The sequence below is a fragment of the Taudactylus pleione genome, unplaced genomic scaffold (genome assembly GCF_031769625.1).
Source record: "Taudactylus pleione unplaced genomic scaffold, aTauple2 ptg000167l, whole genome shotgun sequence".
Classification (NCBI taxonomy): Eukaryota; Metazoa; Chordata; class Amphibia; order Anura; family Myobatrachidae; genus Taudactylus; species Taudactylus pleione.
In genome coordinates, this window is record NW_028284569.1 from 1,044,777 (window position 1) to 1,070,755 (window position 25,979).

General features: G+C 48.0%; 1 protein-coding gene across 1 annotated transcript in view; it reads left to right on the top strand.

Annotated features, from left to right (window-relative positions):
* The window catches only part of LOC148521403 (uncharacterized), a gene marked incomplete at its 3' end in the record, with an annotated part of 152,593 nt that overhangs the window by 105,107 nt on the left and 21,507 nt on the right, over nucleotides 1-25,979 (top strand). Inside the window, exons 3-4 of the mRNA XM_088475212.1 lie at nucleotides 12,409-12,654; nucleotides 23,076-23,321. Coding sequence (XP_088331338.1) covers nucleotides 12,409-12,654; nucleotides 23,076-23,321 — 492 coding nt within the window. The remainder of the gene's footprint in view (nucleotides 1-12,408; nucleotides 12,655-23,075; nucleotides 23,322-25,979) is intronic.

Here is a 25,979-nt window from a genome sequence, read left to right on the forward strand (position 1 = left end):
TTTGAGCGCTAGGCCTGCTGCTGCTGATGCTGGTGGATCTTCATCCCAGAAGTGGACAAAGAAGACTACTAGTAGTATACCAAAAAAACAATTGACTGTTAAAGAATCTCTTGCAAGGGGAAGCAAGTATGACAGCTCTCACCCTGTCGCACAGCGGATCACTGACGCCATGACAGCTATGCTAATATTAGATCTGCGTCCAATATCCTCAATTAATGCAGTGGGATTTACACAGCTAGTTGAGGTCATGTGTCCCCGGTACCAAATTCCTTCTCGGTTTCATTTTTCCCGAAAAGCCATTCCTCGGCTGTACCAGGACGTTAAACAGAACCTAATTATTGGTCTGCAAAATGCTATTGTACCCACTGTCCACTTAACCACAGATATGTGGACAAGCGGTAGTGGACAAACTAAAGATTACATGACTGTGACAGCCCACTGGGTGGGTGAATCGCCTTCAGCAGCAGCAGTATCTAACAAACAACACCAGCTCATTCAGAGGCAGGCAACTCTGTGCATCACCGGATTCAATAAGAGGCATACCGCTGACAACCTCTTAGAAAAACTAAGAGATGTCATAGAAACATGGCTTACCCCACTTGGACTCTCCTCAGGATTTGTGATTTCTGACAATGCTACAAATATAGTGAAAGCATTACAGCTGGGTGAATTCCAACACATCCCCAGTTTTGCTCACACAATAAACTTAGTGGTGCAGGGTTTTTTAAAAAACGACAGGGGCGTTCAGGAGATGTTGTCTGTGGCCTGAAAAATTTCGGGACATTTTCGGCATTCAGCAACAGCGTGCAGGAGATTGCAGCACCTGCAAGAGCAGTTTAATTTGCCCTGCCATCAACTGAAGCAAGAAGTGGTAACGAGGTGGAACTCAACCCTGTATATGCTTCAGCGGATGGAGGAGCAGCAAAAAGCCATCCATAGCTATACGACAAGCCATGACATTGGGAGAGGAGGGGGAATGTACCTTACCCCAGCACAGTGGAGAGTACTTTCTGTCTTGTGCAAGGTGCTCAAACCATTTGTAGTTGCCACTTGTGAAGTGAGTGCTGACACTGCTAGCTTGAGTAAGGTGATTCCCCTGATTTCGCTTTTGGAAAAGCAGCTGGAGAAATTGAAGGATGATATTAAACAAAGTGATTCCACAAAGTATGCTGGACTGATAGATCAAGTCCTTTGTTCGCTTCGCCAGGATCCACGGGTGGCCAAGATCTTGAAATCTGATCATTATATTTTAGCAACCATTCTTGATCCTAGGTTCAAGTCATATGCTGTGTCTTTCTTTACAACTGACCCAGATCTTAAAAGAACCAAAGCGCTCCTGGTGAGCAAGTTGGCAGCTGAAGTGACACATGGCACTACGATGACGTCTCCTCCTTCGGTTTCTGCAGCAGCAGCCAGAAAAAAATGCACCTTTTCCAAAAGACCCAGTGGTGATGCAGATAAGTCAAGTCAACATTTTGACATCTGGTCGGGTCTAAAAGATTTGCCCAACACCAGTGACACCTCTACCGCAACTCCATCTAATACGATTACCATCCAAAGAATGGTGGAGGATTATTTTCAGGACACCATACACGTAGACATGTCACAGAGTCCCTTCGAATATTGGAAGAAAAAAAAGGCAATTTGGAGACCATTGTATAAACTGGCTTTGCATTATTTAAGCTGCCCACCCTCCAGTGTGTACTCGGAGAGAGTTTTCAGTACAGCCGGGAACCTTGTGAGTGAACGACGAAGGAGGCTACTTCCACAAAATGTAGAAAAAATGATGTTCATTAAAATGAACTGGAAATTTCACGAGGAAAACCTTTCCCACCAATCACGTCACAGTACAGATACTTCTGTAATGGTAGATTCCAGCGGGGATGAACTGATATTGTGTGAGGAATCGGATGATGTACACACTGATGAGGGTGAGGATGGCAATGATGGTGACATCATGCCACTGTAGACCTGTTGCCTTTAGTAGATTGGAAGATTTTTTTGTGGGGGCCCAAACAAACCAAGCATTTCAGCCACAAAGTGGCAGTACCTGTCGCTGAAATGCTTTGTTTGTTAAAGTGTGCATGTCCTTTTTAAGATCCAACATAAAGGGTGGGTGGGAGGGCCCAAGGACAATTCCATCTAGCACTACCTTTCATTTCTGCCACTGCTGTGTGGCATAGTTTCATAGATGTGCTTTAAACTGTGGTGTCTGTGCCACTGCGCCGCTGCTCTGACGCTTGGTCACCAGTCAGCTCACTGCAACCTTTGGCCAATAATGGTGAAACCAATAATCTAAGCTGTGAGGTGGTCTAAATTGACTGTAAATGACTGGAAATTAATGTTATTGAGGTAAATAACACTCTAGGAAGAAAAAAAAGCCCAATTTATGTAATTTTAGCTTTTTTTGCCAATTTTGGCAAAAAATCCAAATCCAAATCCAAATCCAAAGCCAGTCACCGCAGTTTGGCAAATCCAAATCCAAATCCAAAACCGGATGACGAATTAGAACCAAATCCAAATCCAAATCCGGCAAAAATGGTCCGGCGCACATCCCTACTCCTAATGTTCCCCACCACAGACCATTACACACTGCATGTACAGGGTAATATCATAGTGTATCATGTAACCTCCTGTATACACCTTACTCTTATTACTCCTAACCACAGACCATTACACACTACATGTACAGGGTAATATTATAATGTATCATGTAACCTCCTATATACACCTTACTCTTATTACTCCTAATGTTCCCAACCACAGACCATTACACACTGCATGTACAGGGTAATATCATAGTGTATCATGTAACCTCCTGTATACACCTTACTCTTATTACTCCTAATGTTCCCAACCACAGACCATTACACACTGCATGTACAGGGCAATATCATAGTGTATCATGTAACCTCCTGTATACACCTTACTCTTATTACTCCTAATGATCCCAACCACAGACCATTACACACTGCATGTACAGGGTAATATCATAGTGTATCATGTAACCTCCTGTATACACCTTACTCTTATTACTCCTAATGTTCCCAACCACAGACCATTACACACTGCATGTACAGGGCAATATCATAGTGTATCATGTAACCTCCTGTATACACCTTACTCTTATTACTCCTAATGTTCCCAACCACAGACCATTACACACTGCATGTACAGGGCAATATCATAGTGTATCATGTAACCTCCTGTATACACCTTACTCTTATTACTCCTAATGTTCCTAACCACAGACCATTACACACTACATGTACAGGGTAATATTATAATGTATCATGTAACCTCCTATATACACCTTACTCTTATTACTCCTAATGTTCCCAACCACAGACCATTACACACTGCATGTACAGGGTAATATAATAGTGTATCATGTAACCTCCTGTATACACCTTACTCTTATTACTCCTAATGTTCCCAACCACAGACCATTACACACTACATGTACAGGGTAATATCATAGTGTATCATATAACTTCCTGTATACACCTTACTCTTATTACTCCTAATGTTCCCAACCACAGACCATTACACACTGCATGTACAGGGTAATATCATAGTGTATCATGTAACCTCCTGTATACACCTTACTCTTATTACTCCTAATGTTCCCAACCACAGACCATTACACACTGCATGTACAGGGTAATATCATAGTGTATCATGTAACCTCCTGTATACACCTTACTCTTATTACTCCTAATGTTCCCAACCACAGACCATTACACACTACATGTACAGGGTAATATCATAGTGTATCGTAACCTCCTGTATACACCTTATACTCCTGTCATACATCTGGGGGAAACTTAATATTTGTGGTTAACCCACAAAAACAGGTGTTTTTGGGGATTAAGCCACAAATATACGATAATAAATGGGACCCTTGTAGTTTATTTAAGGCTCACTAGTGGCCCCCTCAGCCTGTGCAGGTGGATCTCTAGGACACAGCTCCAGTAACCTAGGTTAGTGGGTCCATGTCTTGTGGTGTAAAGACGCATATAGATGATGATCATCAGGACATTGCAGTGTTATTGCAGTATTATTATATATATATGAAAAAAATCACATGGGAAATAATATACAGCTACAACCAGCACCAGCCTGAGCTGGTCCCATTATAACAATGGTGATATGTAATAAGATGATTACACAGCTACCTTGACACTGTGGGCCTGATTCAGGGCCTGATTCAGAGCTGGACGCTATTTGCGCTCGCTCGTTCAGAAAAAAGGGCCGGATATTTAAATTGAGCGCTCGCTCTTTGCGGTCTGTTGACGCCTCTATGTCTGAACGAGTGACCGAAACATGCGCTCGCTATTTTGTAAAGACGCCCCTTGGCCGCTCGCATCATACGTCATCTCCGCTATTTATTTGATTAATCGAGTACATCGAAAGGCGTATGAACTGCTCGCTATTCTTGTGGTAGCATTTTCTTTCCGCAATCACTGCGAGCAGTTCTGGCTAAAAGACAACCAAGTGACGTGGTCGATGACGCTGCTTTGTTAATTATGCACACCCATTAAACGCCCGTTTTGACCGTTTGGCACGCCTGCGTTCGGATCTCCACTCCCCTGTTTTCAAGCACCTTCCCCTGTTACCACCCACAAACGCCTCATCCTGTCACTCAAATTAGCAGCTCCTCGCTATTTTGCGAGCGCTCGATTTCCGACCGCAATGACTAGTTGGCACATGCGCAGATGTGCGAACATCACTCGGAGCGAATGAGCGGCCGCTTATGAGCGGCTCTGAATCTGGTCCACAGACCCAAGCGTGTCGATGGTGGCCCAGTGCGCATGCGTGAGACCCAGATAGCGATGGGCAATCCGTCGCTCCGGGTCTCGTACCAAAGGGTGCATGCCCTTTGGTGGGCGGGCCGGGGGTGTGGCTGCCCAGACGGAGGCGCTCCCATGGGAACGCCTACCATCTGGGGTCGGCCCCACTGATATCACAAGTGATGTCAGTGGGAGTGCTTTCAGCTCTGTTAGAGCTGAAAGCACACTGGGGCTTGTAGCAATGAGACCCTACCACAAGGGTCTCATCGCAAGCCTGATGGTCTTGACCATCGCAACCATCTTCCTGGCCGCTCGCTATAGCTGTGGGTGGTCACGATGATGGGAACTCCGATCCCAAAACACACAGCCAACCATGGAAGTCCATAAAAGCACCTAAGGCAGAATACTCAGCATCTCACCCCTCACTGCACCAGACGTCTGACCACAAGAAAGTCAGGGGAAGCCGGCACAGAGGTGAGAGATAGCTGATCCTAGGCTGAACCCTGACACTAAACTAACCAAAACTCTAAATATGCTCTCTAAAAACAAATAAGTCCCTTCCTCTGTAAGGTGGACCCCATCAGCATGAAACAGGAGAGAGTCCCTAAACAGATCAATGGATGAACTACAACCACACCTCCTAAAGAAAAGACATGTTTGGCGACCAGGGAATTGATCTTACATCTGGCTTTATCAACCACCATCCCTGGCCTAACACCCCTCCAACTCTGCCCCGGGATGATGGAAGACCAAACCACATTGCACCATGGCCACCAAGCACATATGGTCTCTATGTCCCTCACTATCTCGTACCTCAATTGTAGGGATGACTGAGACCCCAAATCATTTCCTCCAAGGTGTAAAACTAAAACTCCAGGAGCCCCAAAACACAATGCTGCATCCAAGATTAAACTCAACAGTGTACCCCATCGCATGCCTCTCCTACCCAGCCACCTAATTCTGTCTATGGCAAAATATCAACTAGGGTCACAAGCAAAGGGCGATTTAGCGGCCCAATGCACATACAAGTAACCCACAAACCATATGTGGAGACGATCCAATTGAGCTCCTAAAAAAACAAAATATTGAAATGTCAATATAATGACACAGACAAAACTTGCACCAGCGGAAAAAGAGAAGGGATGGGGGAGAAGAAAGGGGGGAACTAACTTGGCCCGAGGTAAAAACCTGCCCAGATAACAGCCGATCAGTTTCCGTGGTTCAGGGCAAAAACAGGGCAAAATCCCTCAGGGCCCCCACCGATAATGGTGATGAACGGTAAAAGAAAAATCCAAGTTACAGCATAATACAGACAAGAAATTACATACAGTGCATATATGATGACATAGCATTCAATTCCGAACATAGGGCCTGATTCAGACCCGGTCGCAAGCACTGAGCGCTCGCAACCGGGTCGATGGTGGCCCACAGCATATGCGCATGACGGAGCCGGCTCTGTCGTGCGCATGCACGAGACCCGGCTAGTGATGGACACTCCATCGCACCAGGTCTCGCAACAAAGGGGGCGAGTTGTCGATGTTTAATGACAGCTCACCCCCTTTGGTGGGCGGGCCGGGGGGGGTGGCTGCCCAAACGGAGGCATTCCCATGAGAACGCCTCTCGTTTGGGGGCGGCCCCACTGATATCACAAGTTGTGTCAGTGGGAGAAATTCCGGCTCTGTTAGAGCCGAAAGCTCTCTGGGGCTTGCGGCAACGAAACCCTACCACAGGGGTCTCGTTGCAAGCCCGATGGTCGCGATGGTCTTGACCATCGCGACCATCATCAGGTCGTTCTGAAAAAAAAAATAGCCCGGCCCTGATTCAGAGCGAGCGCTCTGTCAGAGCGTCCGGCTCTGAATCAGGGCCATAGTGCTTATACAAGTCAGATTTACAGCACCCCAGAGCTTTGATCTCAGACACCGACCACCCAAATCTAAAGGAATGGAACCATACACCCTGCGAGGCAAACCAAGGGATTGTATGCAACGCTGAAGCATGGTGCGAAATTGATACATTGTCAGTGGTGAACCATCCCCGTGTATCAACCAGGCACCATGGACCTTGGGGTGAAGGACCACATATTCTCTAGCTAAAGCCACGGGGCAGATACATACATCAGCGCACAACACTAATGACACCCACCTGCCCCAGCCCATCTGGTCTGTTTTAGACCATCTAATCTTGCAAAGAAGCGAGCGAGAAACAATGACGTGCAACATGAGCATCGAAGGGGGGGCCCGACGAGAAGCCACAACCAGCTCGCTGATGCGAAAAGCTCCATAAAAGGGCCATCGCAAAAGTGAGCCAGAACTGCGCAGATTTGTATTGAGAAACACAAACACATGACAAAACATTACCAAATTGAACAAGCAATGCAAACATAACTGGCCTCCTGCGATCCTCCGGTGATGGGACCATCCTGGCCCGGCCTTTTACTGCCCTTTGTACCAAAAATCCCTTGTTGAAAACCCCATGCAAGTTCAAGAAAAAGGAAACCCCGGCAATGACTCTGGACACCACCGCCCTGGACTTACCGGAGGAATAAAGGCCCCATATGAAGAACAAAGACATGGTAAATCATCTTACCTCTGTAACGCTAAAGTGACAAAAAGGACTCCCATTGGTCCAGGCCGCCTAATTAGATCTCAAAGTGCTGGGGGCAAGGGAGTGCTGCGCTAACCCCTTCATTCCGGACATATAACCTGCCAACAATGATGGGGGCAAAGGTCACCATTAGTAGCAGTGGTGGGGGCGAGCTGTCTAAACCTTACCAACTGAAAACGTGATAGAGCGTCCGCTATGGAATTATCGACCCCTGGGTCATGCCACGCCTCAAAGCGGATATTGTTCACTAAGCAGCGCAAAACCAGCTGTGCCAGGAGCCTGAAAACTGGCAAGGTGTATCTCTGGTGATTAATGGCATGACCCAACCCCCAGGTTATCACACCAAAAAATTATGTGCCGGTTGCTGAGCCAGTCACCCCACAACTGCAGCGCAACAACTATGGGAAAAAGCTCCAGCAATAAAAGACTCTTGATCACCCCCCCGTGACCCATGATGTAGGCCACAGGGAAGCAGACCAAGAACCCTCCAGGTAAGCACCAAAACCAGTGGACCCCACCGCGTCAGTGAAGAGCTGCATCTGAACATTGGCCGCAGGGGGGCCAACCAGGTGCTGACGCCTTTGTAGTCTTCTAAGAACAGGTCCCAAACCTGGAGATCCCTCCTAAGTTCAGACAACAGCCTTATGAAGTGATGAGGCTTACGTACGCCTGCCATTGCCCTTTCTAATTTCCGACAGAAAATACGGCCCATGGGGATAATTCTACAAGTGAAATTAAAAAGTACTAACAATGATTGTCCTTGGCACAAAGTAACCTTACCCAGCAACAATGCAAGAATGATGGCGTCCCTAAGCTTTGCTACTTTCTCTGCAGGCAGATGACAGCAAAAGGCTGTCATATCTATCTCGATGCCAAGGTACGACAAACAAGTACAAGGTCCCTCCATTTTATCGGCTGCAATCGGGACCCCAAACTCTGAAAAGAAAGCCTGCAGAGAAAACATAAGCTCCGAGCAATGGGGAGAACCAGCCGCTCCTACACAGAGGAAGTCATCAAGGTAATGAGCTACCCTGGACTCACCCATGCCTCCACAAATGCAGCAGTGTAGAAATGAACTAAATGCCTCAAAATAAGCACAGAATACAGAGCATCCCATAGGGAGGCACTTGACATAAAATCCGTCCCCCAACCAAAAGCCCATGAACCGAAATGAGTTGGGATGCAAAGGCAAAAGGCGGAAAGCGGACTCCACATCGACCTTACCCAACAAAGCTCCCGGTCCCTGTGACTTCACCAATTCAAGGGCCTCCTCAAAAGACTGATAACAGACCCGAGCCAAAGACTCCGGAATGGCATCATTCACTGACCCCCCAAATGGAAAAGATAGATGTTGAATTAATCTGAACTTCCCAGGAGCCTTCTTGGGCACAACTCCAATTGGAGAGAGAACCAGATTATGCAAAGGAAGAACCACAAAGGGTCCGACCATGCACCCCAGCTGCACCTCCTTGGACACTTTATCCCTTACAATTTCCGGCCATATATAGGCCGAACACAGATTCTTTAGGGTGCCTAGCCAAACATTACTCTGCACCGGGAGCTGAAACTCCTCGGTGAAACCCAAAAATAGAAAACTAGCCATTTAGTACAAAGAGTACCAATCCAACCACCTTCAGATGGTATCCACGTGAACTGGTGATGCCGCTCTATGGAGTGTTCCCAGTTTAGAGCATTCCTTGATTGGGTGTGGTGCACCGCAGCGCAAGCAATGGTGTCGAAAATGACACCGAGCTCCCGCTGCACAAGTGCTGTTATTAAAAGCGAAACAATGGCCCTTGGCAGGTGGAGCTTTGACAGAATGAGCCGGGGCAGAGCCTTGCCCACCCGTCTTCTTCACGAAGGGAGCGTCGGCAGCCTGCGGAGCAGATTGCATTACTTCCAGCCAGACCTCGACGTCTTTCCACCCCAAATCTAGGATTCTAACCCCCGACTGCTTACGATGGAACTCCTAGTCGTACCATCTCCAGACTGTGCCACGGGAAGTGCGATAGAGCCCACGAATAAGATGCAGATAACGTATGATATTCATGGCCTCACCCGGACGCTTCTTTAAGTAACACCCAGCAAAAACTTAAAAACCGTTAAGCCAGTTAATGTATGTCCGATGTGCATCCCCCCCGATGCCACCCTTCTTTTTAGCTGCAGCTAAAGGCTTCTTAGCCCTGGAAGTAAGGGCAAAGACATCTATGTATCAAATACACCCCGTGCAGAGTGGCTAGCGGTAGAGGGCCTAGTATAGACAGCAGGCGGAGACATGATAGGAGAAGTAATCTGATTATCAACAAACCGTGGACAGCTGGGCAAGTAGAGGTGCCAATTGAGCCTGTATGCCAGCAGCTTGCCCCACACCATCAGATGCTCCATCCACCCCTGCGCTCTGCAGCAAAGGTGTCAATGCCCCTACTAGGGAAACCAAAATGCCCATCAGCGCCCCCAAATCCGGGACAACTATGGGTGTTGAAACAGGAGTTGCACTGTCCTGGGAAGAACTACAGTGACGCTGAGAACGGGGACGGGGAGGCCCCCAATCTCCGGGACTCTGCAGGCACCGCGCAGTCTCATCTTGGGCCTGAAATGCCTCACCCCCTACCCTGGCTATAAACAGGGCACAAATCATTATCCCCCCACCTGCTATGAGGGTCAGGAGATTCAAGAGAGGACCCTAACGATCTAAAATGGCCGCCACTTGCTGCATCCAAGATGGCGCTGGCATCTCCGCTTGACCTTGGCGCCATAATGGAGACCTGCCTGGGGAACCTGGGCTCGTGCGCCATTGGGCTCCTCTCCCTGCCACCACACCGCCGCTAACTGGGTAGAAAGCCGGAGCAGGCCGGCACCTCTCCCCACCTGCGCGCCGTGCTCCCGTCACTCCCACTGCTGACTGGGGAGGAGGACGGGGTGCGCCTACCCTGACACTAAGACGCCAGGTCCGGAACACCCGGCAGAGGATGTAAGGGTTACGCGTGTGGGTGGAGGCCACCGAGAGCACTCTCCCTGGCCAGGCATGAGGAAGCGCGCTTGAGGGGGAAGGCCCCTTGAGATTCAGCGTAGTGTGCTGGTACAGGGGCTGACCGCTGAGGTCTGCGCATTACTGCTAACTAAGGTAGCAAAATAAAAGAAAAAGTGTGGAAAAAAAAAAGGTGGGTTAGAATATAGAAGGGAATGAGGGAATGAGAGTAAGAGGAAAGTAGAAAGAAAACTACTTTTTATTCTCAGTAAGAGAAGATAGATGAAAGAACAGCACACAGGGCCTGATTCAGACCCAGTCGCAAGCGCTGAACGCTCGCAACCGGGTCGATGGTGGCCCACAGCGCATGCGCACGATGGAGCCGGCTCCGTCGTGTGCATGCGCGAGAATCAGCTAGCGATGGGCAATCCCTCGCTCCGGGTCTCGCACCAAAGGGGGCGAGCTGTCGATGTTGAATGACACGGGGTCCGCGGGGCTGCCAGGCAATCAGCAGCCACTACTATAGTAGGAGGCTGCTGATTGGCCTTTCTGTTAGCCAATCAGTGGCTTGGCTGTTGATTGACTGTGAGTGGCCTGGCTGTGTTAATCAACAGCCAGGCCACTCACAGCCAATCAGTAGCCGCTTACTATAATGGTGGCCACTGATTGCCTGGCAGCCCTACAACTTCTGGATCCCCGTGGTGCCATCACTTGCGGAGAAGAGCTCTATGTGTGTATATACAGCTCTTCTATATCTGAATTGGAGCACGATGCCGGTTTATTTGTACATAAAACTGTGATGGCCAAACCCCATAATGTCAAATATTGCAAAATAGAATTCCCAGTACTCAGAGAACAGAAATTCCTTTATATGACCGGAATCGGTATGTGATACCGGCGGCCGCATGCCGGCAGTTTCATTCCCGGCAGCGTCAGGCCGACAGAGGAACAGATCCCGGCAGCGGCAGCCCGACAGCGCTGGAAATTCTGATCGATCGTCCCCATTTAAGTATGAACTAACCTAACCTACCCCCCTGTGCCTAACCCTAACCTCTCCCCTGTGCGTAACCCTAATCCCCCTCTACGTGTCTAAACCTAACCCCCCCTTCACCGCTGCTTAAACCCAAATCTCCCAGGGGGTGCCTAACCCTAACCCTCCTTCCCCCTAGCCTAACCCTAACCTGCCGGGGGGTGCCTAACCATAAGTCCCCCCCCCCCGGGAGCCCTAACCCTCCCCCCCGCACGGCTGTCCGCTCATGGCGCCCAGCGTCGGTGAAATGAGAGCCGTCTACATCTAGACGCCGGTCATTTCACTCTTGCTGGGATATGACAGTTGGGAAGCCGGCTGTTGGTATAATGTCAGCCGGCTTCCCGATTGCATCTCATATGACCAGCTGGGTTTCTACCAAACTAAGGGGTCTATGTACTAAGCAGTGAAAAGTGATGAGTCTGTGAAAAGTGCCAGCCAATCAGCTCCCAACTGTCATTTTTCATACACAGCCTGTGAGATGCCAGTTGGAAGCTGATTGGCTTGTACCTTATCACTTTCTTATCACTTTTCACACTCTCTTATCACTGCTTAGTACATAGACCCATAGATGTGATGTGTTCTACAGTCAGTGTACAAAACTCTCCTCTGATAACCTGGAACACAGGGAGTTTGCTGTAAGTGTAGAAGTGGCTATTGTAGCTATTCTCATGTCCGGGATCACAGTAAATGAATCTGCGGCTTGCAGCCTGACCTGATTCATCGTCAGGGGTCTAAAGAGGACCCCTGAAAACAGAACGTTTTTCAGGTTGCCACAAGAAAAATTGCTTGTTCACAACTCCCACAAACTCCCCGCTGCAGGGGAAAGGGGGCAATGACGTGATGCGAGCTGTATCGCATCATCATAACCCTGTGGAATTGTGTAGCGGGGGCGGGGCCAAAACGCAGCAGTCATGTATCACCTGCAGGCTGCTTTATTCTGAATTATGCGGATAGGATGTTTATATAAAATTCCCTCTATGTGACTAATAACCTATCTCTATGTCTCCCCCCAGATCCCCTGTCACCCGCTACTACCAACTTCTCCTGTTACCCGGATGGCAGCGCTGAGGCCTCCTGCTGGGTGGATAATGGATCGGATCCTGAATATTCCTGGAGCCTCAATGGGGGATCTGTACAGGGAAGGTCCCTCTCCGGATACAGCCAGATATCCCTCCCCGCTCCTGTCTCAGGGAATATCAGCTGTAATGTGAGGAATAACATCAGTGATATCAGCTCATCCATCGTCATCTTCTGCCCAGGTGAGTTTGGTGTCTCCTGTACCTGACAAAGTCTGTAGTGAGATATGTCCATGTAGGACCCTGATGCTAAGACTGGAGGAAGATGCACTGTAATGGTGACATGGGAGGAGAGTAACACGGTGCAGGTGACTATTGTGCTGTTACTAGGACACGGTCACTGTGTGAGGAGATACGCTGTAATGGTGACATGGGGGGAGAGTAACACGGTGCAGGTGACTATTGTGGTGTTACTAGGACACGGTCACTGTGTGAGGAGATACGCTGTAATGGTGACATGGGAGGAGAGTAACACGGTGCCGGTGACTATTGTGCTGTTACTAGGACACGGTCACTGTGTGAGGAGATACACTGTAATGGTGACATGGGAGGAGAGTAACACGGTGCAGGTGACTATTGTGGTGTTACTAGGACACGGTCACTGTGTGAGGAGATACGCTGTAATGGTGACATGGGGGGAGAGTAACACGGTGCAGGTGACTATTGTGGTGTTACTAGGACACGGTCACTGTGTGAGGAGATACGCTGTAATGGTGACATGGGAGGAGAGTAACACAGTGCTGGTGACTATTGTGCTGTTACTAGGACACGGTCACTGTGTGAGGAGATACGCTGTAATGGTGACATGGGAGGAGAGTAACACGGTGCAGGTGACTATTGTGGTGTTACTAGGACACGGTCACTGTGTGAGGAGATACGCTGTAATGGTGACATGGGAGGAGAGTAACACGGTGCAGGTGACTATTGTGGTGTTACTAGGACACGGTCACTGTGTGAGGAGATACGCTGTAATGGTGACATGGGAGGAGAGTAACACAGTGCTGGTGACTATTGTGCTGTTACTAGGACACGGTCACTGTGTGAGGAGATACGCTGTAATGGTGACATGGGAGGAGAGTAACACGGTGCAGGTGACTAGTGTGCTGTTACTAGGACACGGTCACTGTGTGAGGAGATACGCTGTAATGGTGACATGGGAGGAGAGTAACACGGTGCAGGTGACTATTGTGGTGTTACTAGGACACGGTCACTGTGTGAGGAGATACGCTGTAATGGTGACATGGGAGGAGAGTAACACAGTGCTGGTGACTATTGTGCTGTTACTAGGACACGGTCACTGTGTGAGGAGATACGCTGTAATGGTGACATGGGAGGAGAGTAACACGGTGCAGGTGACTATTGTGGTGTTACTAGGACACGGTCACTGTGTGAGGAGATACGCTGTAATGGTGACATGGGAGGAGAGTAACACGGTGCCGGTGACTATTGTGCTGTTACTAGGACACGGTCACTGTGTGAGGAGATACACTGTAATGGTGACATGGGAGGAGAGTAACACGGTGCAGGTGACTATTGTGCTGTTACTAGGACACGGTCACTGTGTGAGGAGATACGCTGTAATGGTGACATGGGGGGAGAGTAACACGGTGCAGGTGACTATTGTGGTGTTACTAGGACACGGTCACTGTGTGAGGAGATACGCTGTAATGGTGACATGGGGGGAGAGTAACACGGTGCAGGTGACTATTGTGCTGTTACTAGGACACGGTCACTGTGTGAGGAGATACACTGTAATGGTGACATGGGAGGAGAGTAACACGGTGCAGGTGACTATTGTGCTGTTACTAGTACACGGTCACTGTGTGAGGAGATACGCTGTAATGGTGACATGGGAGGAGAGTAACACGGTGCAGGTGACTATTGTGCTGTTACTAGTACACGGTCACTGTGTGAGGAGATACGCTGTAATGGTGACATGGGAGGAGAGTAACACGGTGCAGGTGACTATTGTGCTGTTACTAGGACACGGTCACTGTGTGAGGAGATACGCTGTAATGGTGACATGGGAGGTGAGTAACACGGTGCAGGTGACTATTGTGCTGTTACTAGGACACGGTCACTGTGTGAGGAGATACGCTGTAATGGTGACATGGGAGGTGAGTAACACGGTGCAGGTGACTATTGTGGTGTTACTAGGACACGGTCACTGTGTGAGGAGATACGCTGTAATGGTGACATGGGAGGAGAGTAACACGGTGCAGGTGACTATTGTGCTGTTACTAGGACACGGTCACTGTGTGAGGAGATACGCTGTAATGGTGACATGGGAGGGGAGTAACACGGTGCCGGTGACTATTGTGCCGTTACTAGGACACGGTCACTGTGTGAGGAGATACGCTGTAATGGTGACATGGGAGGTGAGTAACACGGTGCAGGTGACTATTGTGCTGTTACTAGGACACGGTCACTGTGTGAGGAGATACGCTGTAATGGTGACATGGGAGGAGAGTAACACGGTGCAGGTGACTATTGTGCTGTTACTAGGACACGGTCACTGTGTGAGGAGATACGCTGTAATGGTGACATGGGAGGAGAGTAACACAGTGCTGGTGACTATTGTGCTGTTACTAGGACACGGTCACTGTGTGAGGAGATACGCTGTAATGGTGACATGGGAGGAGAGTAACACGGTGCAGGTGACTATTGTGCTGTTACTAGGACACAGTCACTGTGTGAGGAGATACGCTGTAATGGTGACATGGGAGGAGAGTAACACGGTGCAGGTGACTATTGTGCTGTTACTAGGACACGGTCACTGTGTGAGGAGATACACTGTAATGGTGACATGGGAGGAGAGTAACACGGTGCAGGTGACTATTGTGCTGTTACTAGGACACGGTCACTGTGTGAGGAGATACGCTGTAATGGTGACATGGGAGGAGAGTAACACGGTGCAGGTGACTATTGTGCTGTTACTAGGACACGGTCACTGTGTGAGGAGATACGCTGTAATGGTGACATGGGGGAGAGTAACACGGTGCAGGTGACTATTGTGCTGTTACTAGGACACGGTCACTGTGTGAGGAGATACGCTGTAATGGTGACATGGGAGGAGAGTAACACGGTGCAGGTGACTATTGTGCTGTTACTAGGACACGGTCACTGTGTGAGGAGATACGCTGTAATGGTGACATGGGAGGAGAGTAACACGGTGCAGGTGACTATTGTGCTGTTACTAGGACACGGTCACTGTGTGAGGAGATACGCTGTAATGGTGACATGAGAGGAGAGTAACATGGTGCAGGTGACTATTGTGCTGTTACTAGGACACAGTCACTGTGTGAGGAGATACGCTGTAATGGTGACATGGGAGGAGAGTAACACGGTGCAGGTGACTATTGTGCTGTTACTAGGACACGGTCACTGTGTGAGGAGATACGCTGTAATGGTGACCAGGGGAGGAGAGTAACACGGTGCAGGTGACTATTGTGCTGTTACTAGGACACGGTCACTGTGTGAGGAGATACGCTGTAATGGTGACATGGGAGGAGAGTAACACGGTGCAGGTGACTATTGTGCTGTTACTAGGACACGGTCACTGTGTGAGGAGATACGCTGTAATGGTGACATGGGAGGAGAGTAACACGGTGCTGGTGACTATTGTGCTGTTACTAGTACACGGTCACTGTGTGAGGAGATACGCTGTAATGGTGACATGGGAGGAGAGTAACACGGTGCAGGTGACTATTGTGCTGTTACTAGGACACGGTCACTGTGTGAGGAGATACGCTGTAATGGTGACATGGGGGGAGAGTAACACGGTGCAGGTGACTATTGTGCTGTTACTAGGACACGGTCACTGTGTGAGGAGATACGCTGTAATGGTGACATGGGAGGAGAGTAACACGGTGCAGGTGATTATTGTGCTGTTACTAGGACACGGTCACTGTGTGAGGAGATACAATGTAATGGTGACATGGGAGGAGAGTAACACGGTGCAGCTGACTATTGTGGTGTTACTAGGACACGGTCACTGTGTGAGGAGATACGCTGTAATGGTGACATGGGGGGAGAGTAACACGGTGCAGGTGACTATTGTGCCGTTACTAGGACACGGTCACTGTGTGAGGAGATACGCTGTAATGGTGACATGGGGGGAGAGTAACACGGTGCAGGTGACTATTGTGCCGTTACTAGGACACGGTCACTGTGTGAGGAGATACGCTGTAATGGTGACATGGGGGAGAGTAACACGGTGCAGGTGACTAGTGTGCTGTTACTAGGACACGGTCACTGTGTGAGGAGATACGCTGTAATGGTGACATGGGAGGAGAGTAACACGGTGCAGGTGACTATTGTGCTGTTACTAGGACACGGTCACTGTGTGAGGAGATACAATGTAATGGTGACATGGGGGGAGAGTAACACGGTGCAGGTGACTATTGTGCCGTTACTAGGACACGGTCACTGTGTGAGGAGATACAATGTAATGGTGACATGGGAGGAGAGTAACACGGTGCAGGTGACTATTGTGCCGGTACTAGGACACGGTCACTGTGTGAGGAGATACAATGTAATGGTGACATGGGAGGAGAGTAACAAGGTGCAGGTGACTATTGTGCTGTTACTAGGACACGGTCACTGTGTGAGGAGATACGCTGTAATGGTGACATGGGGGAGAGTAACACGGTGCTGGTGACTATTGTGCTGTTACTAGGACACGGTCACTGTGTGAGGAGATACAATGTAATGGTGACATGGGAGGAGAGTAACACGGTGCAGGTGACTATTGTGCTGTTACTAGGACACGGTCACTGTGTGAGGAGATACGCTGTAATGGTGACATGGGAGGAGAGTAACACGGTGCAGGTGACTATTGTGCTGTTACTAGGACACGGTCACTGTGTGAGGAGATACGCTGTAATGGTGACATGGGAGGTGAGTAACACGGTGCAGGTGACTATTGTGCTGTTACTAGGACACGGTCACTGTGTGAGGAGATACGCTGTAATGGTGACATGGGAGGTGAGTAACACGGTGCAGGTGACTATTGTGGTGTTACTAGGACACGGTCACTGTGTGAGGAGATACGCTGTAATGGTGACATGGGAGGAGAGTAACACGGTGCAGGTGACTATTGTGCTGTTACTAGGACACGGTCGCTATGTGAGGAGATACGCTGTAATGGTGACATGGGGGGAGAGTAACACGGTGCAGGTGACTATTGTGCTGTTACTAGGACACGGTCACTGTGTGAGGAGATACGCTGTAATGGTGAAATGGGAGGAGAGTAACACGGTGCAGGTGACTATTGTGCTGTTACTAGGACACGGTCACTGTGTGAGGAGATACGCTGTAATGGTGACATGGGAGGAGAGTAACACGGTGCCGGTGACTATTGTGCTGTTACTAGGACACGGTCACTGTGTGAGGAGATACGCTGTAATGGTGACATGGGAGGAGAGTAACACGGTGCAGGTGACTATTGTGCTGTTACTAGGACACGGTCACTGTGTGAGGAGATACGCTGTAATGGTGACATGGGGGGAGAGTAACACGGTGCAGGTGACTATTGTGCTGTTACTAGGACACGGTCACTGTGTGAGGAGATACGCTGTAATGGTGACATGGGAGGAGAGTAACACGGTGCAGGTGACTATTGTGCTGTTACTAGGACACGGTCACTGTGTGAGGAGATACGCTGTAATGGTGACATGAGAGGAGAGTAACATGGTGCAGGTGACTATTGTTCTGTTACTAGGACACAGTCACTGTGTGAGGAGATACGCTGTAATGGTGACATGGGAGGAGAGTAACACGGTGCAGGTGACTATTGTGCTGTTACTAGGACACGGTCACTGTGTGAGGAGATACGCTGTAATGGTGACCAGGGGAGGAGAGTAACACGGTGCAGGTGACTATTGTGCTGTTACTAGGACACGGTCACTGTGTGAGGAGATACGCTGTAATGGTGACATGGGAGGAGAGTAACACGGTGCAGGTGACTATTGTGCTGTTACTAGGACACGGTCACTGTGTGAGGAGATACGCTGTAATGGTGACATGGGAGGAGAGTAACACGGTGCAGGTGATTATTGTGCTGTTACTAGGACACGGTCACTGTGTGAGGAGATACAATGTAATGGTGACATGGGAGGGGAGTAACACGGTGCAGCTGACTATTGTGGTGTTACTAGGACACGGTCACTGTGTGAGGAGATACGCTGTAATGGTGACATGGGAGGAGAGTAACACGGTGCAGCTGACTATTGTGGTGTTACTAGGACACGGTCACTGTGTGAGGAGATACGCTGTAATGGTGACATGGGGGGAGAGTAACACGGTGCAGGTGACTATTGTGCCGTTACTAGGACACGGTCACTGTGTGAGGAGATATGCTGTAATGGTGACATGGGAGGAGAGTAACACAGTGCTGGTGACTATTGTGCTGTTACTAGGACACGGTCACTGTGTGAGGAGATACGCTGTAATGGTGACATGGGAGGAGAGTAACACGGTGCAGGTGACTATTGTGCTGTTACTAGGACACGGTCACTGTGTGAGGAGATACGCTGTAATGGTGACATGGGAGGAGAGTAACACGGTGCAGGTGACTATTGTGGTGTTACTAGGACACGGTCACTGTGTGAGGAGATACAATGTAATGGTGACATGGGAGGAGAGTAACACGGTGCAGGTGACTATTGTGCTGTTACTAGGACACGGTCACTGTGTGAGGAGATACGCTGTAATGGTGACATGGGAGGGGAGTAACACGGTGCAGGTGACTATTGTGCTGTTACTAGTACACGGTCACTGTGTGAGGAGATACGCTGTAATGGTGACATGGGAGGAGAGTATCACGGTGCAGGTGACTATTGTGCTGTTACTAGGACACGGTCACTGTGTGAGGAGATACGCTGTAATGGTGACATGGGAGGTGAGTAACACGGTGCAGGTGACTATTGTGCTGTTACTAGGACACGGTCACTGTGTGAGGAGATACGCTGTAATGGTGACATGGGAGGAGAGTAACACGGTGCAGGTGACTATTGTGCTGTTACTAGGACACGGTCGCTATGTGAGGAGATACGCTGTAATGGTGACATGGGGGGAGAGTAACATGTTTTCACCGGCAAATGCAGCTGCCAGTAAAAAATTTTACTTTCCCATTAGACCCGCTGGTGATGCAGACGAGTCAACACATTCTTTTGACATCTTGTCAGGTCTAAACAATTGACTGCATTTACTTATACCTCTATCCTGACTCCATCTGATATGGTCACTATTCAAAGAATGGTTAAGGATTATTTTAATGATAGCATCCAAATAGGCGTCTCCGACAGTTCGTTTTTACTGGCAGGAAAAAGTCAATTTGGAGGCCCTTGCACATACTGACTTTGCTCTACTTGAGCTGCCCACCATCCAGTGTATACTCTGACAAGGCTCCTGGCTCTTCTGAAAACTCTTTCAGTGATCGGCATGGGAGGCTACTTCCTCAAAATGTGGAAAAGATGATGTTCATCAAAATTAACTACAAATTCCATGAGAAAGACCTTTGCGGCCAAGAGTCACCTAAGGCTGTAAAGGTGGATTCCAGCAGAGACGAATTAATATTGTGTGAAGATGATGTACACACTGATGAGGGTGAGGAATCAGGTGATGATGATGATGATGATGGTGACAACATCTTGCCTCTGTAGAGCCCGTTGATACTCCTAGAGATCATTGGTAGCCTGTTTTGCGTGGGCCCAAACATACCAATCACTTTAGCCACAATTTTTAGTCCCTGTCGCTGAAGTGATTGGTTTGTTAAGTTGTGCATGTCCTGTTTAATATATACAACATATCCAAGGACAAATCTATCTTGCACCTCTTTATATTGCATTATGCACTGTTGGAGCATTGCTGACTGTCTATTTGCATAGACGACAAACACTTTTATAGTATATTAAACTGCCATCCTATCTGCCACTGCTATGCCACTCTTGTTTCCATATTGGGTGGCACTGCCGCTGAATTCATCTTCATGCAGTTGATGAATCCCAAAAATGTCCAGAAATTGTTATGGCCACAGATGGCCCCTTTCATTTTTAAAAAAAATTCGAAACCACCAAGTTGATTGGGTGAGCAAAACATGGTCGACTTTCCAATTTTGCCCAGTTTTTTTTAATTGCTCCCCGCTAACCGCATCTGGTTATCCCAGGACCCTGGTGAGTTGATAGGCTGTTATAATAACGGTTCAGCTCAATCAACGCCTGCCTCCTTTGTATGTAAGTGACTTTGGGCTCTATTTATTAACATTATTTTTACTAAAATAAAGTGAAAAAGGCTGTTTTGTGTTTTCACACCCTTTTCACATTATTTTAGTTTCACCTGTATTTATTACAGGGCAATTGGAGTAGAATTAGTAAAATTCTACTCCAACCCCCAGTATCACTTATTTTTAGTAAAGCAGATCGCATTTCCCATAATTGTAATGGGAAATGTGATCTGTGTGCAAGTTACTAAAAATAAATTGTAAAAAAATATCGGGGGAAGCCCTGTGATAATAACGCCACCTGGAGGTGGCGTTATCCAGGGTCTCCCCCGGTTACCGGGCTCCCACTCTGCTCTAACGGGGAGAACAGAGGCGGGAGCCGGTACCAGTAATCAGCTGTGTGGTCTAAGCAGACCGCAAGCTGATTACTGTAAAAAAAAGAAAAAAAAATTAAACATTTTTTTTTTCCTTACCTGAATCCAAGGACCGGTGATCGGGCCTCCGGTGATGGCTCCTCTCCGGTCAGCTGGTCTCCCACAGTGCACTGGGGCCCTGTCATCAGGTGATCGGGCCCCAGTGCAGTATGGGAGATCACCTGATCGGGAAGCCCGGAGAAGATCACCGGAGGCCAGGAGGATGCAGGTAAGTGTAATGAAGGGAGGGGGGGTCATGGGTGGGGGGAGGGGGGGTCGCGGGGGTCCGCGATCGCGGGGGCGGGTCTTAGCGGGGGGGCGTGGCTTAGCGTCGGTGGGGGGCTAGTAGCGGTGGTCGGTCGGCGCATGCGCGGGCTCTTAGTCGCGGTATTTTTTCCGAAAATACCACGACTAGAGTGCGGATGGGATCCGCAGGGACAGAGCTTTATCGCAAGCTCTGTCCCTGCAAGGGATTTATAGTAAATCCCTGTGATATTGCCTGAATTCGCAATGCAAATTCACTCGGTAATATCACACTACAATCCGCATTCAATATGCGGATTGTAGTAAATAGAGCCCTTTAAGTGGAATAAATGGACAATGTAGATGGTGGGTGTCATGAAAGAGCCCAGAAATATGAGCAGCAGCAGCACAGAGCATCTTCCTGCCAGGACGTTAGCAATAATGCGTTTAATACAAAAATTGGTCACATACATACATATTTACATGGTAAAGAGCATGCGATAAGCAGGATGAGGTACTGTAACCTAAGGCATGTTGACAAACAACTTCCAGTAGGCCCGGTAAACATCACGGATGCTGAGAGTTGTAGTTTAGCCAGAGAGCTACAGACTGCTTTCCTCTGATGTAAACAGCAAGTCTTGTCCCCGTTATCCCCAACAACTTCCCTGAGCACAAAGTGAACGTCTGTTTACAGTATGTGCTAGCAGCACCTCCATAAGCAAGGCCACCTCATTTCTATTAGATGTAAAAAATATACAGCGTATATGGGCTGAATCAATATTCATTAAGGATGTGGCACAAAATGGCTGCCCTCACGCTGTGTTAGTGACAGGTGCTCTGCAGATGTCACTCAGGTGATCAGGTTTTAGGTGGTTGGCTCACATAGGATTGGACACAAGTGGGCTTCAGTGAGCCTGTTCCCATATAGGCCCCGAACATCTCTGTGTGATGGTGCAGACACTGCATAATATCTTCTGAAAAACTTTTCATGCTCGGATAGCGAACCTTCATCAGAGACTCTTTTAGGAACTGAACAACTTGATCCTACATTAATCCTCACTCATAAATTTTCTTCAGAACTAAAAAATGTAAATAAATTCACAAACTAATCAATCCTTCCTTCCTTCCTTTCTCTGCCTTCAATTACTCCATAAACATATTCCATCTCCCTCAGGCCTCTGATCTAGTTCTTGATTAATGAAAACATTCTTGGTTTCTTTCTATGACATCATATAGTTTATTAAACTGCTATCTTATCTGCCACTGCAGTGCCACTATGTTTCCTAGATGTGCCATGTTGGAAGCTGAACTGCCACATGTTTGTGCCGCTCACTGCTGTCACTTCGTTTAGTCAGCCAGCTAGCTCGGTGCAACCTTTTGGCCTAAACTGGATGAAATCAATATTGTGAGCTGTGAGGTGGTCAAAACTCACATGAAATGTTATTGAGGCTAATAACACTGTAGGAAGAAAAAAAAGCCCAAATTATGTGATTTTAGCTCTTTATGATTTTTTAGAAATCAGTTCTAAAACCAAAACACGGGGGTTGGCTCACATCTCTATTTGTGATACTGTCCTAGCAGCACCTGATGGAGATAAATAAAGCACTAAGTAGCAGGATGGTGCAGATGAAGGACTTGTATATTACTACTGATTGTTATATTCCTGTAATCTTCATCTTTAGTCTCTTGTATTATATTAATAACCTAACTCTGTGTCTCCCCCCCAGTTCCCCTGTCGCCCGCTACTACCAACTTCTCCTGTTACCCGGATGGCAGCGCTGAGGCCTCCTGCAGGGTGAATAATGGATCGGATCCTGATTATTCCTGGCGGCACAATGGGGAATCTGTACAGGGAAGGTCCCTCTCCGGATACAGCCAGATATCCCTCCCCGCTCCTGTCTCAGGGAATCTCAGCTGTAATGTGAGGAATAACATCAGTGATATCAGCTCATCCATCACCATCTTCTGCCCAGGTGAGTCTGGTGTCCACAGTGATTGACAACTTTTTAAATAAAGATTATTTGTTTTAATTTATCTGTTACATTAGAGGATTTTCTGTTTGTTCTACAGTTTTAGGTGCATCTATTCACAGAACACAACTCATGGATATGTTAGTTTTCCTCATTCCTAAGCATCTCTTTAAAATATAACTAGTAACCGGTTCCTATTTCACAATCTACTGTAGTTCCGAGCATTAGCGGGGATACACGTGGTTACCATTAGTAAACCCTATGTTCCTCTACTCTAGCTGGCTAGTAATCTCCTGAGACAATTCTATCCTTCCTGATTCTCCTCAGCATATTATAACGTACAAATGATTTACCATTTTCAACAACACTAAAGACGCATATCCACTACACGATAAATTGGATGATTTGAATGATAAAACTGTTACATCTGAGAGGCGTATCATAATACTGACTCAAATGTATATGAGCCCCAATAGCGTCAGTAGGATCTACAGTATTTGTTGATGAAAACTCACTGATACTTTTCAGAAAATGTATATAGCCATAGGGATCATTGTGCCTTATACCCAATGCAGGGACATTATACTAATGATACCATATAAATGTATTTAGATTATATTATATAGCTTCATAATGGGTAAGGTGCAATCAGGGAGATTGCTACTATTTCAGGAAGTCTCCCTGACAATCAGGGAGAGTTGGCCAGTATGTGGTCCCGGGACTATGGGGCTAAGGAGATACCTCTTACCCTAATCCAGAATACCAAGCTGAATTGACCAATATTTCTTGGTGCACTCCTGATGTTGCAAAATCTGGTTTGAAAGATTTGTAACTGTACTTTCAAAGTAAAATTTGTAACCACAGTAATTCCTCAGGGTGGTGCACTAGGCGACAGCTGGATACATCTAGGTTAGCTATAAAGTCACTAGTTTTCTTCACTGGTAGATATCTCAGATACAGCTGACTTAAGTTGGGTACCAGTGGCGGAACTTGTGAGTGGTGGGCCCAGGTGCAAAAATTTGCTTTGGGCCCCCCTCCTCCGCCCTACTCCAAGTTCAAAGTGCATTGGGTGACAGGGAGAGGTAGAGGGTGAAAGGGAGAGGCAAGATAGTGACAAGGAGAGGATGACAGGGAGAGGCAAGAGGTAGATAAAAGAGAGGCAAGATAGTGACAAGGAGAGGGTGACAGGGAGAGGGAAGAGGCAGTAGGTGACAGGCAGAGGGAAGAGACAGTAGGTGAGAGGGAGAGGGAAGAGACAGTAGGTGACAGGCAGAGGGAAGAGACAGTAGGTGACAGGGAGAGGGAAGAGACAGTAGGTGACAGGCAGAGGGAAGAGACAGTAGGTGACAGGCAGAGGGAAGAGACAGTAGGTGACAGGGAGAGGGTTAGAGGTGACATGAAGCAGTGGGTGACAGAGGGTGAAAGGGAGAGATGACAGGCAATGGGTGACAGGGAGAGGAGATAGGCAGTAGTGACAAGGAAAAGCAGTGGGTGATAGGGAGAGGTGACAGGGAGAGGCAGTGGGTGCCCGACACATTATACCAAACTGTAGTCCCCACACATTATGCTACACTGTAATGCCTACACATTATGCCACACTGTAGTCCCCACACATTATGCTACACTGTAATGCCTACACATTATGCCACACTGTAGTCCCCACACATTATGCTACACTGTAGTCCCCACACATTATGCTACACTGTAATGCCCACACATTATGCTACACTGTAGTCCCCACACATTATGCTACACTGTAGTCCCCACACATTATGCCACCTGTAGTCCCCACACATTATGCCACCTGTAGTCCCCACACATTATGCTACACTGTAGTCCCCACACATTATGCCACCTGTAGTCCCCACACATTATGCCACCTGTAGTCCCCACACATTATGCTACACTGTAATGCCTACACATTATGCTACACTGTAGTCCCCACACATTATGCTACACTGTAATGCCTACACATTATGCTACACTGCAGTCCCCACACATTATGCTACATAGTAATGCCTCCACATTATGCCACACTGTAGTCCCCACACATTATGCTACACTGTTGTCCCCACACATTATGCTACACTGTAATGCCCACACATTATGATACACTGTAGTCCCCACACATTATGCTACACTGTAATGCCCACAGATTATGCTACACTGTAATGCCCACACATTATGCTACACTGTAGTCCCCACACATTATGCCACCTGTAGTCCCCACACATTATGCTACACTGTAGTCCCCACACATTATGCCACCTGTAGTCCGCACACATTATGCCACCTGTAGTCCCCACACATTATGCTACACTGTAATGCCTACACATTATGCTACACTGTAGTCCCCACACATTATGCTACACTGTAATGCCCACACATTATGCTACACTGTAGTCCCCACACATTGTGCTACACTGTAGTCCCCACACATTATGCCACCTGTAGTCCCCACACATTATGCTACACTGTAATGCCTACACATTATGCCACCTGTAGTCCCCACACATTATGCTACACTGTAATACCTACACATTATGCCACCTGTAGTCCCCACACATTATGCCACCGGTAGTCGCCACACATTATGCTACACTGTAATGCCTACACATTATGCCACCTGTAGTGCCCACACATTATGCTACACTGTAATGC